The sequence below is a fragment of the Rhopilema esculentum genome, chromosome 21 (genome assembly GCF_057945365.1).
Source record: "Rhopilema esculentum isolate cy_ngs chromosome 21, ASM5794536v1, whole genome shotgun sequence".
In the NCBI taxonomy this organism is placed as follows: Eukaryota; Metazoa; Cnidaria; class Scyphozoa; order Rhizostomeae; family Rhizostomatidae; genus Rhopilema; species Rhopilema esculentum.
This window is the reverse complement of record NC_142835.1, coordinates 11,774,664-11,794,082: the sequence shown is the minus strand read 5'-3', so window position 1 is coordinate 11,794,082 and position 19,419 is coordinate 11,774,664. Positions and strand designations below refer to the sequence as shown.

Sequence of the window (19,419 nt, the reverse complement as noted above, 5' to 3'; positions counted from 1 at the left end):
CTGGTAGGACCATTTATGGCCGGCCAAAGTTCTTTTTTTGTTTTGCATTCTTTGTTATAAAGATAACAGCTTTTCTGTCTTCCCATTTCATCTGACTGAAAACATACGAACCCAGCGCTGAAACACAATAATGGGTAGCTACCTTTCTAAATCAATTCATTGCACAACCTTCCTACATTTTTTATTGAGTTAGTTGTTTCATTTCCAGCTATATGTTGTATAGTGTTAATAGGAAAACAGAAATGAATTCATCTGTAGATTTAAATCCTTTGTTGGCCTGCACCAAATCAAAGTTTCAAAATACCAAGCCGAAGTCTATAAGTTGTGATACGAAGTGCGTGCGTTATTTTGGATCACTTGTTATATTTTGGATAACTTAATCAGTTTTTTTATATAAAAATTACCAAATCAAAACAAAACAAATCAAAACCTTACCTTTACACTCGCTAACAGCTTCAAAATTTCTCAGCCTGTAAAGTCAAAACTTCTTTTAGGTTCCTCGCAAAGATTGCATGTGTCATAATCATATATTTTGCTTTGCTTTGACTGCAACTGTGGCAGGGGCGGATCCAGAAAAAACCGGACTGAGTTCCAAGTCAAGGCTAGGGTCTTTCAGATAATGGCATTATCAATAGTTTAAAATAGTGCTTAAGAAAGCATTAATATTTACATATAGGTTCTTTGGTACCATCGGGGTGCCATCAATTCACTAAATCTAGTTTTTATTTCCTGACATGTTTTCTTTCTGACATTTTATTTCTTTCTATCTAGTTGCCACCCCCTCTCCCTCACCCTCTCATTACCCTTGTGTTTGTCTTGGATGCCACGGAAAAGTTTTGACTCTTTGTTTTGTTCACATTTTAATGTCAAAATAAAATCGTATCATTTTTAAATTCAGCACAAATTCATTGTTTTGCCTCCGTAGACACCAGCCAATTCATGAAAATATGGTTTTACACTAGCCTAATCTATCTGCGCAAAGGTCTTTTCTGCCATCAAAACCTGCACGTGCCCCTAACCTAAACTTTTCAGAAACAGTGGCAAAGAACCTACTTGCGGCTCACTTTCTTCCAACAACCATCTAAGGCCCCGTTCACATTGCTCCGGATTCCAATAAAAACGAATAAAAAAGTATCCGTTTTCACCTTGCGTTCACACTGCTCCGCTGCGAAAACGAAGACGTTTGAAAACGCACTTTGAAAACGGATAAAAACTAATACGGAGCAATGTGAACATAATACGCATTTTATAAGCTTAATACGCATTTTATTTTCATATATTGGAGCATTTCATACATTCATTTTTATTTTCATTTTTTCAAAGTATGGTTTCTTTAATTATACTACTTGAAAATCTTTCTGGTCTTCTCCTCTAAAAATAGCATCTTAAGCACAGTGGCGTAACGCAGTTTAGGCGACCTTAGTTCGAGAACTAAGGGCCCCCGACCAAAAAGGGCCCAAAAATATGGCGCGCATACACCGCCAAAAATAGCTCTTTCTAAAATTTCACCAACTTTCTAAAAGTTTAGTGATCTTCTAAAAGTTCAGTTGCTCTGTCTAGTCTTGAAATTTCTGTCATTTCCAAAGTTTCAACCACCGTTCAACATTCTCTAAAATTTCAATTTCTTAAGCAATGTTTCTAAAATTCCAATCGCTTGCTCTGCGAGATTTCTAAAATTTCAGTCATGCTAGGTTAGTTCTAATATTGCAACCATATCTAAAGTTTGAACCCCCGCTCGACATTTTCTAAAATTTCAATCACTCTAAAGTTTCAGTGGCTTTTCCAAAATTTCAATGGAGAATGTTTACGAAACACGACGCGACAGGTCCAGACGAGCTGGAGGAGTCTAGGAACTAGCGCGGTCTTCTCATGATTTTCCAATCCAGCGCGTGGAGGCCAATTTCGTATCTCGGAGCATAGAAAGGGATTCTAGGAAGGTTTACACAGCAACTATAATATTTGATCAGAGTGATGGACTAAGAAAAAGACTGTTTTGGATCATGGCACCTGAAATCGCATTCAGTGTAAACACAGATAGGGCTGCCGAGGAAAAATGGCTGTAAATATTTCAATCGCTAGGGGACGGGGGTGCTGTCGTTCAAGGTCATTGGTTCAAGAAGTGCTTTAACGAAAATGTTTCCCTCGTATTCAGAGTGTTCAATTTTGAATGACAAGAAATGTCTGCTAAACACACCAACACAATAAATCTAACAATAATGATGTCTAGGCAAAGAAGATAAAATGTTTAAAAATAATATTCCCAAGGTATAAAAGCGTTTTCATTGTTGGCAACAGGTAGTGCAACAAAGACATTTTTAAAGCATGTCAGTATTTGTTATCTAGCTAAGAAGCAAATCTTTTCTGGAAAATTGGTGTTAAAAATCTCTTTTTTAAAAAAACCAAAGTACTAAATTCCCCATAATCTAATATTCAGGGGGGGAGGGGGGGGACTGGAAAACAGCGCAAAAGAAGAGCGGTTAACTGAAACGATTCTTTGCCACTGGCAAAGCATACTTCGACATTACATATCCTCTACCCCCTGATCTAATATAATCAATTTTGACTACTGAAATTACTTTAACAGAGCAGTGATTAATACACACACTCTGAACATTACAACTGGATATAACTGACTTATTTTAAAGGCATCAAGGCGAAGAAAAATGAAAGCGATATTTTTAATACTTGCAGCAATAGAGGTTTCATTGTGCTTTGATAAACTGATAGAAAATTTGAGAAAGATTCAATTTCACGAGGATGAAGAATTGCTTGATTTCAAAGGAGGTGAATACATGATTCAGGTGTGAATTTTCGAAGTTTATTTTAATTGTTGGTAAGCCTCTCTTATTGCCAGGGTTGGACAATAAAGAGATACGTTGTGATTGGAGCACATCTGGTTCACTTCTATGGCGTGGGTGAGGGTAAGTGGGGGCTATAAGAAAAAGAAAGGAGACACGAGAATAGGCTGGAATATAAAAATAAATATTGACTGCATTGTTTTTTCAATTTTCTCGAAATAGTTCGAAAGTACAACCAACTTGGCATTTTCATTGCATTCCTTTCTTGATATGAGATGTTCCATAAATTTTAATAGCTTTGTTTACGCAAGATAATTTAACACACAACAGGATCAAAGAGAAAAAGGTCTTGGCTCAAAGTCACATTAAATATTTTCCGCTTATTAATTTTCGTGACGATCAAATATCGCGAGAGACAAGGCATTTAACAAAAAATTGTCATAAAGGAAAGACCTAACAAAGAGTAAACGAACGAGTAAACGAACAAACGAGTTCGCAAACAAAGTGAACAACAAGCAAATGAAAGTTTAAATGAAAGAGCCTGTAAACGGATATAGAAATGAGCACAAATTTGCAAACGAACAAACAGACAAACAAACGAGAGAGGGAGTGAATGAATGAGTGAACTAACAAAGAAACCAGCGATTGGACAAGTGAACTTTCTTTTAGAAAAAGAGAAAGTTAAACAAATGGAATAGTGATGGACAACTTTTGAAAATTTTCTTCAAAGCATATAATTAATTTTATATATTACATTTCCAATCTATTTCAATATTTCACAACTTACAAATAAAATACAAAGATACTTCAAACGTTTTATCTCAATGATTATTCAATTTCATCAAGATGCCAGCTATTATTAGATGCTAATTGAATTACGAACCTTAGGTTTGGCAAGCCGGGACTTGGCAATGTTTTCTTGTTTTATCAGCAAAAAAGCAGACCCTGTGATGCAAAAACTTATCCTGTTCTTTTTACATATTCCTTTGAAATCGATATAAGCACGATCAAGTTGAGTGGCAAAATCATCTTGCAGCTACCATGCATAAAGCAAGGAGAATGGAATAGGCCCTGTTTTTGGTAATGAAGCAGGCCAGGAAGCTCTAGTCATCTTCTTGAATCCAAGGATCCTAATTCTGGAAATCAAGCCAAAATAAGAATTGCGAATGGAAACACGGGACAATAAATGAACAAAACTAATTTTGTGTGAAATAATACTTAAAATAGGCTAAAATTACTGAATGCAACAAAATTCAAAATAAATCCACAAAACTTGTGTAGACAGAATGAGCTTGTTTTCACTCCTAGGCTTCTAACTTGGTGCGAAGTTAGCGGTCGCTGATGGGCCAAAGAACAAAAGAACCAATCAAACGCACCTTTCTGCCCTTTACGTTGTTTCGATCCAGACAGATATAAATTTTCTGCTTACTTTCGGTCATTGTTTGACGTTTATACTCTGAAGAGTGTTGTAAAAAAGTGCTTCAATATGCAATGTTTCCGCTATTTCGTGCCATCTTCAAATTGTGCGGTACCAACAATGTATTTGGAAATTGTACATATTTAGCCAGAACGATTTATTGTTGGTTACATTTAAATCTCAAACAAATTTGCTCGCGACCTACACTTTCGTGTTAAAAGTATCAGGAGGATGAATAGCAAAATGGCGTCTCCAAAAATAGCATTCTAACATCGATTGAACAAATCTTGCTGTTTTGGTGGGATTCTAGAAATGGTGTCAGCATAAATGCAAACCCTAACAAATTCAGTTTATTTCATACCTTTCTATGATAGAAAAACGTCAGGGAGAAATGGAAAATATCAATGTTTTTGTTTCAATGCCGAAAACACAAAAGCGACCAGAAAGAGAATGAAAAGCAATGAAAAAATTGGGTCTAGCGTTTCATTTGTTTGCTAAAACTGCAAGAAGTTTAGTTGCAGCAAGTCTACAAGGCATGTTATTTACAAGAACAATAAGTTAACAAGGCCTACTAAAATTCATAGATTGGTAGGCTAGGGCAGGCCGACTTTTGATTGGGCCTAATGGCGGTGGCAAGCTGGTGTTGTGTGGGAAGTCAATCAAAGCTGAATATTTTGTCCAATTATTTGTGGAAAGCCGACAGACAAGTACAGAAACAACTAATGATTCTTTACAAAGACCATTTTAAGAACCGTTTGTAATTTAGATTTAGTTTATTATAGTATCATGTATATAATTTTCGGTTGGCTTAAATTAGCATGTGAGCTAGCAATAAGCGCCAATCTTAAATAAATAAATTATTATTATTGTTATTAGTATTTTTAAGCAAGACAATAAACCTAGTTATGTTGCAATTGTGACATAAATTTCCAAAATTATTAACATCATGGTCTTTCAATAACCCCGTCGAAGTCAAAGCCTTGATGTAATTGAAAACAACTGGTTTCCATTAAAATAATACAAGAAACGGAATCTTCTAAGACCCAAAATAAGCTTTGAAATTTTGTTGGGATTTCCTCCTGTCTCCGAAGATATTTCGTTGAAAAATTATTTCAGTGAATTTCAATGCAAATGGCGGCTGTCCAGATTCATGGAGGTCATCTGACAAAATATAAAATAAAGCAAATGCTACTTGTCTAAAATTTTTTAATTTTTTACAATTTATTAAATTTATGTTTATTTTACAATTTTGTAAAATTGCAATCGAAAATCTCAACCAGCAATCTCGTTATGTTCCACTGATTTTCCATGTTGTTCTTTGAGCAAAGCATTAACCACATATGCTTCGAGACGATCGTCATAATACTTTTGTCACGTAGGTGTATAAATGTAGCATTCGAGTGTCAATATTTGGAAAAATACACACTGCTTTATCGAATTAAATGTATGTAGATTTAAATAACTATTTTCTTCCAACAGTCCACGAAAAAACAAGGAAAACTTATGTTTGATTTCATGGACGCAAATAAAGACGGATTTGTCACAAGAGACGAAATGCGTGAATTTGGCAAGGTGATAGTGAGCAACAACTCCGAGCAGTTGGACTTCTGGGTAAGCGGCAACTTCAAAAGCGATGAAAACAAAGACGAACAACTGACCTTCGACGAGTTTTTTAAGCCCCAATCAAGGATGGGACAAAAGTCAAGCGACGAGCTTTAAGAATGATAAAGAGTATGGGAATTATTGCTACTGGTACACAGTGTTGCAACACCGAATATGTTCACCCGAACCAGATATTTCTTCGCAATCATTTAATTTGTGGAATTGAGTCTTTAGGATGCTTCATCAAATTTATGAATCAAACTTTTATGAATTGAAATCCAAATTATATTCCGCGACTCTCTCTGCAGTGTATTCTCTTGGCGACAGGTCTTGTATTTTATTGGGATCAAAAGCAAACAAACAATGAAATTTCTTAAAGGGTTTACATCCTGGAATGGTTGTGAAAATTAGCCATCTAACAAACACGCTAAAGCACTTTACTTTTAACATTCTACAAGAAAGCATAGAATGTCTGATGACGACATGGAAGAAAGAATGGTGCATTTTATGGGTACCTTCATTTTTACTGGTCGGTTACCGTTCACCCACCTCCGTGCAGTTTAAGACTCCAACTCAGAAAACGTCTACAAAACCTGAAACCACCCTTCAACCGAGATATAAAAATTTCTACATAAAAAGGCAGTGGAGTGCAAATACTGTGAGGATAATTGAAGCTCATTAGGCCAAAAATATCTATTAGAATCCTGCCTATATCAAAGAAAAATTTTGACCTGCTAGCATTCACAAGAAAGAATGGTGCATTTTATGGGTACCTTCATTTTTACTTGTCGGTTACCGTTCACCCACCTCCGTGCAGTTTAAGACTCCAACTCAGAAAACGTCTACAAAACCTGAAACCACCCTTCAACCGAGATATAAAAATTTCTACATAAAAAGGCAGTGGAGTGCAAATACTGTGAGGATAATTGAAGCTCATTAGGCCAAAAATATCTATTAGAATCCTGCCTATATCAAAGAAAAATTTTGACCTGCTAGCATTCACTGATTGGTGATAAATAAGAGACCAATCAACCGCACCATTTCTCCTCTCAGGTTCTTTTAATATGAAGCTAAATATAAATATCCCTTTAAATCCATGTTCAACGTTTTATACTCAAAGATTTCCAGCTGGTTATCCTACTGTTAAGCAAAGCGTTAGCTAGATGCAGTACGATGAAATTTTTCACAGACATTCAAAACAAATTCCTCTTACTTGCAAAAGTCTAAAAAGGAAGTGCTGCTGGTCGCTCCCAATAAAAAGCTTTGTGGCTGGAATATGGCTGAAGTTCGCCTCGATATCATAAAACATTCATACGAGGTGCTACCGTTTATAAAACAAAGGGGACGCAGAATTCATTTGAAAAGTGAGGAAAAGGTCTCAAGAACTAAGGAAAAACTGTGTTCTTGCTATTGAACAAAGTATAGCCTAATCTTAGTGTGATGCAAATTTCTCGCAGTCATCAAAACACGATTTATCTTCCTCTTATTAAAATATGTAATGTAACTTCGAAGGTTCAACTACGTTGCCTTATAACACTAAGCAATTCCAACAATACTGAGGGACAAAATGCCACGCAATCGAAACTCCATATCGATTTCTCTATAGCTAGTCATATTGTAAGTAGCATATTTCAATATCTTACCAACTAAGGGGATTAGCTGTTGCGTTATTCCAAATCTTTAAATCTCTGTTCCGTGTTTTTGCACCAGTCAGCAACAAATCTTTGGTTTGATGGCCGTATAATGCGAAAAATCCACCTTAAAATGGAAAGCTTAGAATTTTAATGAAGTTATGCTTCGAAAGAATATTTTCTCAATAACACACAAGATTCATCCAAGTTAATATCCAATTCCGAGATTAATTGAAAAAAAACCTGCTTGCATTGCATCAAATACGTTTGAAAGAAAATGTGTTTTACTTGAAGAAATATCTCAGAAGGTTGGATCAAGGAACGCAGAGGAAATAATAGGGAAACACATATTCGAAATGGGGTTGCATTTCTAATAGGGGAGCTTTCGAGAAGGGGATATTTCAGTAATGAAACATTGATCAGCGGGCAATATTTGGAAAGAAGCACACCTGATGAGAGTCAGCTTCTTAGAAAATGTTGAAAATTTACTTTAAGCATGCATCTTAAAAAGCATCTGTACCTGTGTGAATGAAAATAACTCTCTTTCCTTTGAATCTTGAAGGGTTCTCTGACATTTCCTTAAGCATCGCTCGAGTTGCTTTGAGTGTGTACACAGGGTCAAGGACAACCCCTGTCATCTGGGCAATTTCAATGAGAAGTTCTGAAAGAAGAAGAAAACTAGGTAACAAGCTGTTTCATCCATTGGCAGGCAAACAAGCCTAAACACATCTTGGAGTCGTCAAATGTTCGGAACTTTTCTTTTAAGTTTTGGAATACTCATTCACTCCGTTTTTAAGATCAAGAGTACTAATTCATTTAATTATGAAATAAAATCAATAACCTTGAAATAAAACAACTTCAGTCAAATCAATTTGCACTTGGAAATCAAACAAAAAGACCAGATTCAAATAACAGAAAGAAAGATGCTAAAAGAATAAGGGATGTTGAATTTTCTTTCCTTTGAAGAACTTGTCAATTTTCTGATAGAGAACATCGGCTACGTTAACACTGCACCATATTCGCTTTTCCCCGTTTTCGTGGGTGAAATTGATGTCCGTTCACACTGATCCGTTTGCTGGTGAATACGATATGAATACGGCGAGTGCCGCAGTGCTCTAACAAACACGCTCTTGGTAGCCTTATTTTTAAACACAGACCTCAATTTAAAACGGTGACAATGGCCATCAAACTGTACAAAGATTCTTATGTGAATATTTTGTCTGTAATAGCGCAGTTCATTGCAAATTTCACATTTGAAATGTTCGAAAATTGGCTGGCTAGAAAGCATATAAGTTTTTGCGTTGTTAGAGTATTCAAATGTCTCAATGTTTGGTGTTCACACTGAAAAAGGAGCGTATTCAATACACACCGTATTTACAAATATCCTTATTCGTTTGCGTCTTCAAATGTCTCCATTTTCATGGCAGAGCAGTGTGAACGCAAGGCAAGAAACGGATTAGTTTTTACTCCATTTTCATATGAACGGGGTGTAAATGTAAACACATGCTATCCCGTATCAAAAGTGGTGGTCTTATAAAGAGGCTGTTAGCTCTAGCCATAGTTCTAGTGACAGCCACCTGACACTGTCCTGTCCAATACGATATAAAAAATGGCAACGTTGGCAATAATCATCCAACTCAAATCTTGCTCCCTTGAATATTGATTTAGTCAAACTGTATATGCAGCACTCAGCAAGAATACTGTTGCACATAATGATCTGCTCAATTTCCACAAAAATAGAATTGGGACAATACTGAATTGACAACATGTTCGCACCTAGCTCTTCCTGGGTCGATTTGCCATACCCCTCTCCCTTATAGCCGTCAATTACGTCACAGATGTCTCTAGCTTTAACGTCTTGAAGACCATATTCGCCAATCAATTCATCGATGTGATCGTAGAAATAGTCTGCTGTATCGCAAACACATACACCATGCACCCTTAACGAAAAAAATCATTAAGGTCATTATTTGTTTGTTACAAGCAGTGCTCTGAGAGCCTCTGGAACAAGTATAATCAGAAGAAAGAAATTCCTAGTTATAACACAGAAAACAATAGAAATCTCGACATACCAAAGTTTTAACTCGAGAGTACAAAAAAGGATTCCACTTCTCTGGGCTTCAATTCAAACGAAAATTAAAAACACATTTGAAGCGCTGAGTAAGCCCGAAAAAAAACACGAATTTATTGATGGTATTAAAATAATATTAAAATTTTTGTCTTGCATTATTAGCAGTTTACTTTATCATAACTTATACTTGAATTTCTGATGGGATATCGTGTAAAATATATGAATTTAATGAAAAAAGTATTTCTTGAGATCTATAATGCCATATTTTCGGAAAGATAACATATCGCATACCGCAAGACCTTGTCTTACTAAAAATGCTAGCAAGTCTACATTGGCAAAATGCCATAATATTTAATTTAAATCTCTCGGTAAAAAAATCATCAACGCTTTTATAATGCTTACTTTAAAGGCGATCCATTCAAATAATTTGCTAGGGCCAGGCCACCAATTGTACCACCACTGCCAGAAGCCACAAATATATCATCGAAGTTCTCTAACATGCCCTGCAACAGATAAATTGTGGGATAACGAATCAAAATAACATAACAAGGCTTTCATTATATCGTATGATTAAACCTTTCTTTTGAGAAAACTAGCTCTTATTTGAGGGACTGTCGGTAACAGAGAGACTGTTTTAAACCTAAGGTAAAAAGCAAAACAATGAAAACTTTTGAATGACAGAAGAAAGAGACGATGGATGAGACCGCGCCAGCTGGGTTCTATGAATAAGATGTCGGATGCAGCCCGCCGGTAAGCCAGAGGGAAATATATGCAAACTTTTACTTTATCTTTAAATATCGGTTTCGAAAAAAAGATTCAAACTGGGTTCCCCTCATCGTTCTCCGCCAATCCTGGCCACTGTTTATAATAGAAACCTTTTCTGCTGAAAGAAAAAGGATCTTGGCGCAAATTTGATACTGGTCATTCAGCCGCACATGGATTGTGATGTTGCTGACAAAGCTGAGGTTAGAAATGATTGTTTAAATCTTTCCTGGTAGTTTTTACACGCCACACAAAACTGAACCAGCTTACTGTTAAGAAAGTGGACAAATTGACAAGTTAATAATTACAGCATCCCATTTAGCTCTAGCATCCACCGAACGAAAAACAGTTTTTAACTTTAAACCAAAATCAATAGATTATGCTGCGCACAATCGACTCAAAGGAACCATTATTTGCACTGCCTTGGCCAGGCCCCTCTCATTATGAAGACATTTTTACAAATTGAAGACATTTCTTCCCTTTTACAATTTGCAGCAAACATGAATATCGCTATTAAAATGTCACCTGGTCCATCATTTCTTGGTATACGTCAAGAATTCCAAACGTTCCTAAAGGCGATGACCCACCAAGGGGGATTTCGTAAGCGCGTTCCTTTTTCTCCTCCCTAATGAAGAAAAGTTCATTAAATTATTCTGAGCTAAGCACAAAAAATTCAGCATATGTTATCTAAAGAATTCCTATCTTGGCTGAAAAAACGTTATTGCGAATTCCTTCAACTATTTTCTAACAATTACATCAAAAACTTTAAGATTTTTGTAGATTCTTATTTTAACGAATTTTTTCTAAAATCTCAAACTTAACAGAAGCAAAGCATTAAACTCCTTGGTTGCCAGAAAAGGTATCTAACTCATAATACTGGTATAGATTGCGCATGCATTTTTATACCTTGTTTACACGAGAGGAAACGGAACGGTTCCAAATGGAACGGTTCCAATGATTTATGCTTGCGTTTACACGAGAACCTTGGAACGGTTCCAAACAGCTCCGCTCCAGGGCCCCAACATTGTTACAAGGGAGGAGTAACGTGCGCAGTTTTTGGCGCCAAAATCAGTAAATCAGATTATCGCATGGTTCATGTTTATTTTTGACACACAGAAACAGAAGCTAAAAACAATAAACCCACAAATGTTTTGGTCTAAACTGAAATTGAAACTGAAAAAAGAGGACATTATTCGAGGCCTGTATCAGTGCATAAAAGACTCGTTTCCTAAGCGTTCTCATTTGGCTCAGTTCAAAGCGGTTCTGCCGTTTACACAGGAGCCAACGGAACGGTTCCAAATGGAACTACTTCTGTAGCGGAGCCAAAAGAGAAGGGATAGTAGGTCCCAAATGGAACGGTTCCAACAGTTCTCGTGTAAACGCAACTATCCATTTGGAACCGTTCCTTTTTCTCTCGTGTAAACAGGGTCTTACTTGCTCTTCAAGTGAAATTGAATTTTTTTGTTTAGATGGTGAAATGAGTATCTTCTTGCTTCATCCTTATACACCTCATCTAAATGGATCCAATTTAATGGCTAATGGGTACTTACCAAAGCCTTGACATCAGGACTCTAACTCTAGCTCCCAGCCCTTCGCTGATTGATTCCTTTGGAACTAAGTACATTTCTGCTGCACTCAATCGATCAAGCAATACATTCCCACTGCAATTGTATGCATCTGTATCCTGCAAAATGGAACACAACAATAAATGATGGGGCAGTTGCTAGGTCTGTATTAGTCCCATTGGGAAAGGAAATAAAGCTACTTTGGTTTCATGTCTCACTTTTAAGAATTTATAACAACATTAAACAAACAAGTAATATACAACAGAAAAAAGATCGAAGTGGAGGGTAAAAAACTGAACAATGAGGTTTGCTGTTCACTAAAGTACACCTACTGGCTCAGTTGTTCTTAATATGAGATGGCTGTTGAGACCGACGAGACGGGCAGCCAGTGCAGTTGCTCGGCAGTGATTGGATTGGATGCCTCCGCAAGTAATGACTGAGTCATAGTTATTTGCAACCGCATCTGCTAACAGAAATTCCAATTTTCTAATCTGCAAAATAAGTTGCAAAAAACAAAAAAATCAAAGGGCGAAATAATTTCAACATATTTGACATCTTGTGCAAAAGAGCTCGTTTTAACTTGGATAAGACTGGTTGCCGTTGCAGGGTTATTTTAGTTTGTGCTAGTTAAAACTAAAACAATGTTTCAAAACATATCAAAAGTTACAAGATTCTCAAATGCCAGTACATTCTGTAAGGATAAATGCAAGAGATAGCTATGCAGAGCTTCATTCGAGTAGCTCTGCAACTCAATGCTTTACATTCGAGTAGCGCAACAGTATCACTCTGCACTTTTTTGAATGTTTGGAAAAAAATTTGGGTCTGATTTAACTTACACTGAATTATGATTAAACTTGCCAAAGATTTAAAGACACAAAAAGCTTTATCATAGCCTAATTGAACAGTGGCTTATACAAATATCATAATCAAAGGTGAATCTTTCAAGTTACAATCACCTCAAGCAACATGTCTTAAAGAGGGTTACAACCAATTGGTACCTAAGATAAATCAAAGAAAGCCAAACTAGCTAAAAAAATCAAAAGCTGAGAATACAGCAGAATAACTACAATACATTCAGATCAATCTGTGCTCACCAGTCCACAAGACCAAAATAATATTGATGAGAAATAATTGATGGATGTTCTGCAGTCAATTTATGTTTGAAAATATAAAAAATAGCAAACACAAAAAAATCATTCCTTTTTAACATTGGGCTCTACCTCTCTTAAAATGATCATCATGTGACAATAGTAAGAATGAAGAAAGTTGAGAAAATGCAATAATAGAATAGGAATATACGAGCCTATATGTGGAATAGAAAATACAAATCAAATTACTCAAATTACCTTGTTACCACCAAGGACACTGCCTGTCATGTCATCTCTTTTAATTGAGACTTTGAAGCCTTCAGGAATGTATGGTAAAAACCATTGATGGATTGGAGTGTCTTTCATAGCAAGCTGCAAAGGCAAAAAAGGTGACAATTAGATAGAATCAAAATATGCATTTGAGCTACCATAATAAAAAAATACCAAAATAAAAATAAATGTCAAATTATACTTCAACACAGTCATTTGATGATGATATAGGACACAGATGAAACTTGGAGTTGCAACTTAGGATCATTCTGTTTGACACAGAAAAAACATCAAAGTATGTATGTTGTGGTTCAAGATCTCAGGAAGTGGCTAATCACCAGGGTAGTCCAATCCCCTGATATATGAGAATTTTACACATCTACATGTAGACAGAAGGGCATGTTGTGTTAATTTTGGAAATTTTGATATTTTGTCATAATTTGTAGAAAAACCTTAGCCTCTGTAAATTCAACTCCAACTGTGCTATGCACAAGGTGTAGAACTGACTGGAGGCTGGACAAACTGTTAAACTGGTTTGGAGTTTAAATTTTGTGTGCATTAGCAGCAAATAATGCAAAGGAAATTTGCTCAGAAATTTTAGTAAAGATTCTACATTCAACAACAATTTTATTGCTTTTGGCAAATCTTTATGCATGAAGCTGTGGTATAACATGATTCAATTCCAGTATGGGAGAGGATGGAAAAGGGTGTACACGATACCTTTTTGCAAACTTTGTCATACTGGTAGAATCCAGTGGCGTAGCTAGCCAAATAGCAGTGGTCATGCCCTCCCTCAAATTTGAAAAAATATGGGTGTGGCCATATTCTGCCACGCCCAATTTTTCAGTTGATGAGTTCCTTTGGGAAATTTTAATTTTAAGGCTTGCAACTTATAAAAATTTTTTTGATGAACCTTTGGAAAGAGCTTTTCTTATTATCTTGTTACACCATAAAATGACCTTTGTGTCATATAGCTGTGACACTGTTTTGGTTTGTTGGTAATTTATACAGACAGAGTTCTGACAATTTCAAAACAGAACTGTACAAAAGACATTAGAAAACATTAGTTTAGTATAGTAGATAAATTTAGCTTAAACAAATAATTGTGTTATTCTCCTAATTTCTTTCAATTTGCAGGCTGAAATACATTTGTAAAGTTTAGAGATAAGCTAAAATTTGTAAATAAAACAATAAATCACATGAAACTGAATGGGAGCTTTTTGGTCACATTTTTCACAAATAGTCTTATTATCAATCTATTGAAGGTAATTTAAAGCCATCACGATTAACTAACAACCCGAATAGAACTGATAGATGAATAAAACAAATGGGCAAAGGAATATGCAATGTAAATATTGATATGAAATATAGGAAGCTAAAATAATGGATAGACCTAGTTGCAAAATGTTTCCTGCAAAGTTAAGACTTAATAGAAAAATACCTTGCAAAATAAGTTTAGCTTGATAAAAACATTTATGTTTCCACATATACTTGTGGTAAACATCCACATGATTGGATTTCCTTACTAAATCTAGCAAACAAGGGTTTTAAATGAAATAATTTGATCTTGTAAATTTTCAAATACATGAAAAGTTATAAAGAAATAAAACTGTTTAACTAACAAGATCAGTAACATGCTTGACTTGTCGCTGGTCATCTTATTTAAACATCTATAAGTAGTAAAAAGGTACTTTCAATTACAAGTGAAGTCAGTAGAGCTTTGAGTTTGACTTTAATTGTGTGTAAAAACAGTGTTATTGCATGTGATAATAAATAAAAAATTGAAGAATAACTTTAAGCAAGTTTTGGCATTCCTATCCATTAACTACAACCTTATTGTCCTAATCATAATATGGTAACAATGCTCTTAAAGGGCTTAACAGTTTCTGAATATGCTGCTAAATGTCTGGAAAGTTTAAGCTCTCAAATCTGTTGGTTTGGAAAATAACACTGCTATCTCCTCCATCCATCTCCATTGAAACAGCACCAAGATTTGGCATTCATTTAATCAAGAAGATTTTCTCCAAATGTTCAACTAGTAACAATTGATTACTGAAAAGGCTGAGAGTTTGGTTTGGTTGCATAAAATGATCCTGCTCGCTGATTTTATGCCCAAAAATGGCCTTTCGTGCCTGTCACTTCTCCATATAGTGCAACAACATTAGGGCTGAAAAACCCTGTCATTGCCATAAAATGTTCTGGAGATAAACATGATAGTAGCTGCTTGGCAATAAGCTATTCCTTGCATTTTACTTACAGAGAATTACCTCCCAGCTCGTGGATCTAGGCATAGCAGCGCCGCCATCGATGCCTCGCATCCGCGTTCATGAAATAACACAGGACGGTTCTGATGATTATAATGACGGTCATGCCCTCTCGAAATGGCATGACTAGCCTTTGTTCTCTCCTGCGTCACTCCTATTGTTAGGCATGACCAAACATAGGGAACCAGCGTTATGGGCATGACTAAAACACAGGGTTTGGTCATGCTCATAGTTATGGGCATGACTAAATTGGAAACCCTCTGTTTTAGTCATGCCCGACAATAGAAGAGCGCCTTCGGAGGGCTCCATATTCTTGCATGGAACCATAGGGCTCCAAAGGCGAATGGCCTGAGCTATTTCATCAGGAGAATACGACTTTATTCTTACGAAAATATAATTTTTTGAAAAATGTTATCTCTGGAAATAGATGGTCATGCCCGGCATGACAAGCATGACCGCTAGCTACGCCACTGGTAGAATCTATCACTGGGCAAGAAAATATCACTTGGTAATTGAATTTTGGTAAATGAAAAATTGAAACACCAAAGGAATAGAATATTGAAAAGCATCAAACATAAGGTGAGGTTGAAAATAGAGGTTAAAAGATTGATGAAAAGTGGCGAATGGCCTGAGCTATTTCATCAGGAGAATACGACTTTATTCTTACGAAAATATAATTTTTTGAAAAATGTTATCTCTGGAAATAGATGGTCATGCCCGGCATGACAAGCATGACCGCTAGCTACGCCACTGGTAGAATCTATCACTGGGCAAGAAAATATCACTTGGTAATTGAATTTTGGTAAATGAAAAATTGAAACACCAAAGGAATAGAATATTGAAAAGCATCAAACATAAGGTGAGGTTGAAAATAGAGGTTAAAAGATTGATGAAAAAGTGAAAGATATTGAGAACTTGCATGATGAACCAAGATGTCAAAGCAGCGAAAAGGTTGAACCACAAGAATTATGAAAATCCATTTATATATGACAAAGAAGAAAAATGCATTTTGAATCCTCGGGAGATATATAAAACAGCTGAGACTCATTTCAAGCAATATTTCTTTGACAAGAGTCAGGCCTTGCTCTAAGCAAAATGAAGGTGCTCCATAAAAGAGCCCTTTAGAATATCTAGGTGCTCTATTTTGTTACAAGTCTTACCCAATATCATTGTTTATTTTGAAATCTCGGTGGAGGTTGTTTGGTAACATTCTCTGCTAAGATCGAAACTGTCCAGCAAACAACGCCACAGACTTCTATTTTGAAAGCATAACTATCAACCTCCTTTGTAGCTGACCTAGGACAATCATGCTTAGAACTTTACAAAGTGATGTCAAAAAGACATTGGAGAAAAGCCCAACATTCCCCATCAAGAGTTTGAAAAACAAAAAAAAACTAGGAAAAATTTGTGACCTCTCTGAAAACAGAAAATTTGAAAACGCTAACTGAATACATTTGCAAAGTTGCTGAAGATGAGAAATCGCTTTCAAGGGCCTCAAAATGATACAGCTATAAAAAAAGAAGAAATGAATCTTGAAAATTTGAGAATGGATAATATTGCTAACAATTAGTCCTTTGAGGCTCATTCAGTGTCTAAAATCCTGACAAAAATTGAGACATTTGTCAACCTGGAATGAGATGGAGGAGGAGGGGAAATGCTAAAACCCCTTCTGCCAGCCTGGTCTGCAAACTATGGCACTTTTTCATGAGATCACCAGAGTAAAGTGGCATGCTTATGAGAACAAATAAAGTTGCTTTTAATCTGTAGCAAATTTGGGGGGACCTTTTAACTAATGCAAATGAGTATTCTTTGACCTGTTTTCTTGGCACTCATAAATAGCAAACATAAAATCATCTAAAAGGGCATTGTGCACATTTTCCAAGCATGCAAAGGCTGTGGTCATGAAAATTATTGCCTTACATCCCCCCTGTTAAACAGTAAAATGTCGACCACTGTGTTCAATTCATTCACTGTAAAGTGTCAGGTTCCAGAGAACTGAAATTGTGTTCAATACAGACACAATATCAGCCAGGACTGGAGAAATTTAAAATTACCATAATCACATATAATTACAAATATAACTTTTATTTGGTGTGCGTAGCTCAGTATGCAATAAAATATAGTACAATATAATTTCGAAAATGTAGAGAAATAGTACAAACTGGCTGCCTGCTGTACCACAGCACTATGCTTAGTCAATACACCGTGTGCGAAATAAGCATATTCAAATACATTTGCAACTTTAAAATATGAAAAAAGGTTGCGATATACACACATTTATTCTATTTTTCGGCAACTTCCATAGCTTAGAGGCCCATGATGGAATTAAATACGGTTCCAGGCGATTCATTTCAAACACTTTTCCAATTGACCGACTGGATGTCGGATGTCCGCCTTGAACAACAAACCATTTGCAATTAGCCTCCTTTCTATGAAATGTTGGCGCCAGTTTCTTCCATTTTCCATGAAAAGGCACAACAAATGCTAATAACCAGCAAAAACCTTGTTGTTTGGCAATTGCTTTGGCAATATTTTCGTTTTGTTGCAAAATCTAGATTTGTCTGTAGGTAACCCTTTTTCTCGCGACAATTTCTTTAAAATAATTTTTTTTCGATTACAAAGTTACTTGGCTAATCTAAATTTTTAGACTGATTCAAAGGTTTGCATTTGAAACTCTAGGCTTTTATTTCTCAATTACTAACTTTTAACTTTATAATAGCATTGCATTGAGTGGCTTCCTCTTTGGGAAAGTCAATTTAAAGTCAAATGGAAAATTTTGAAGATTTTGTTCAGTGGTTGTTGCAGGAGCGGATCCAGACTATAGCAACTGTAGCTCGAGCTATAGTCAAAATCTCAGTGTTTGATTTTCGGAATTCATATTTGAAAGCAGCGGTATAGGTTATAAAATGCGATTAACAAACATGCACTGCTGGCAATGTGTCATCACAATGCCTCTCCAGATAAGATATAAAACACTGAGCGCAGAATGGTCTAATATTAAAACTTAGACGAATCAGAAGTTTCGTTCTTTGTTGACAGTAACCAACCAGAATTGAGCTACAGTTGATATTCCGAGCTATAGTCGGTCTGGGGATTTGCTCTGGAAAAGGCATCGAAGACAATGAAACCCGTACTATAATTTTTGGCGCGAGCTATAGTCAAGCTATAGTCAGGTTTGAAAATGGCCTTTTAACCAATAGAATATGAGTATCCACAGTATTTCTCCGCTCTCTGTCCCCTGTAAAGCAACAGTAGACTATTGCTCGTTTTCACATCCTGGGTCCCCTGTAATGTAGCTTCAAAGGCAAGGACCTACTAGGGAATAGACAGGGACGGCGGCAAAAGGGGGGGGGGGGCAGGCTTGAGTAAAAAGGCTTTTGAAAGATAATTCTCAGCTTCTACAAATTCATACGTAACTGCAATTTTATTATCTGTAGGTATCTTCAACATTGGCTAACTTTCGGCACAAGGAATTATTTTACATGTTTTGAGAAGTTCAGAATTTCATACAAATCTCTCTGATTATTACAATTGGCCAGTTTCAAGGCAACTTTATTAAAAACAACCCTTGCCCCTTCTGCCAAAGGGCAACAGGGGCGGTTGTACCCCCACACCCCCTTCTCTGGCGTCCCTGGGAATAGAAAAGGGATGTTTGAAGGAATATTTATGAATACGAAGCAACTATAAACACACATGGTATATCATTTGCCCATATAGTGGGCGTGTCCCGCAAGCAAGGAGGGCGTGGTTCCGATCCCAAAAGATTTGAGCTATAGTCACCAAAAATCCTGGATCCGCCCCTGGTTGTTGGAATGGTTTCTGAAGACATGTTGTGTAGTGCACGTGTTTAGCACAAGTCGCATTTTTATTTATCTTCGGTCAAGGGAGATGTCTTTTTCGGAACCTCTTCTCTGACAATTTTTGTTCAAGGATTGTACCACTCTAGTGCTT

The 19,419-nt window shown here is 36.2% G+C and overlaps 1 protein-coding gene across 1 annotated transcript; it reads right to left on the bottom strand.

Annotated features, from left to right (window-relative positions):
* Positions 1–3,499: 3,499 nt before the first annotated feature.
* On the bottom strand, positions 3,500–17,906 carry LOC135684731 (uncharacterized). The gene is made up of 11 exons (XM_065200367.2): positions 17,744–17,906; positions 13,193–13,306; positions 12,179–12,337; positions 11,832–11,965; positions 10,807–10,906; positions 9,922–10,022; positions 9,225–9,388; positions 7,969–8,109; positions 7,461–7,575; positions 6,807–6,887; positions 3,500–3,934 (listed from the first exon to the last, which is right to left on the bottom strand). Exons 1-11 carry the CDS (start codon positions 17,816–17,818, stop codon positions 3,835–3,837), a joined length of 1,284 nt encoding a protein of 427 aa, XP_065056439.2. The 5' UTR covers positions 17,819–17,906; the 3' UTR covers positions 3,500–3,834.
* Between the last annotated feature and the right edge of the window lie 1,513 nt (positions 17,907–19,419).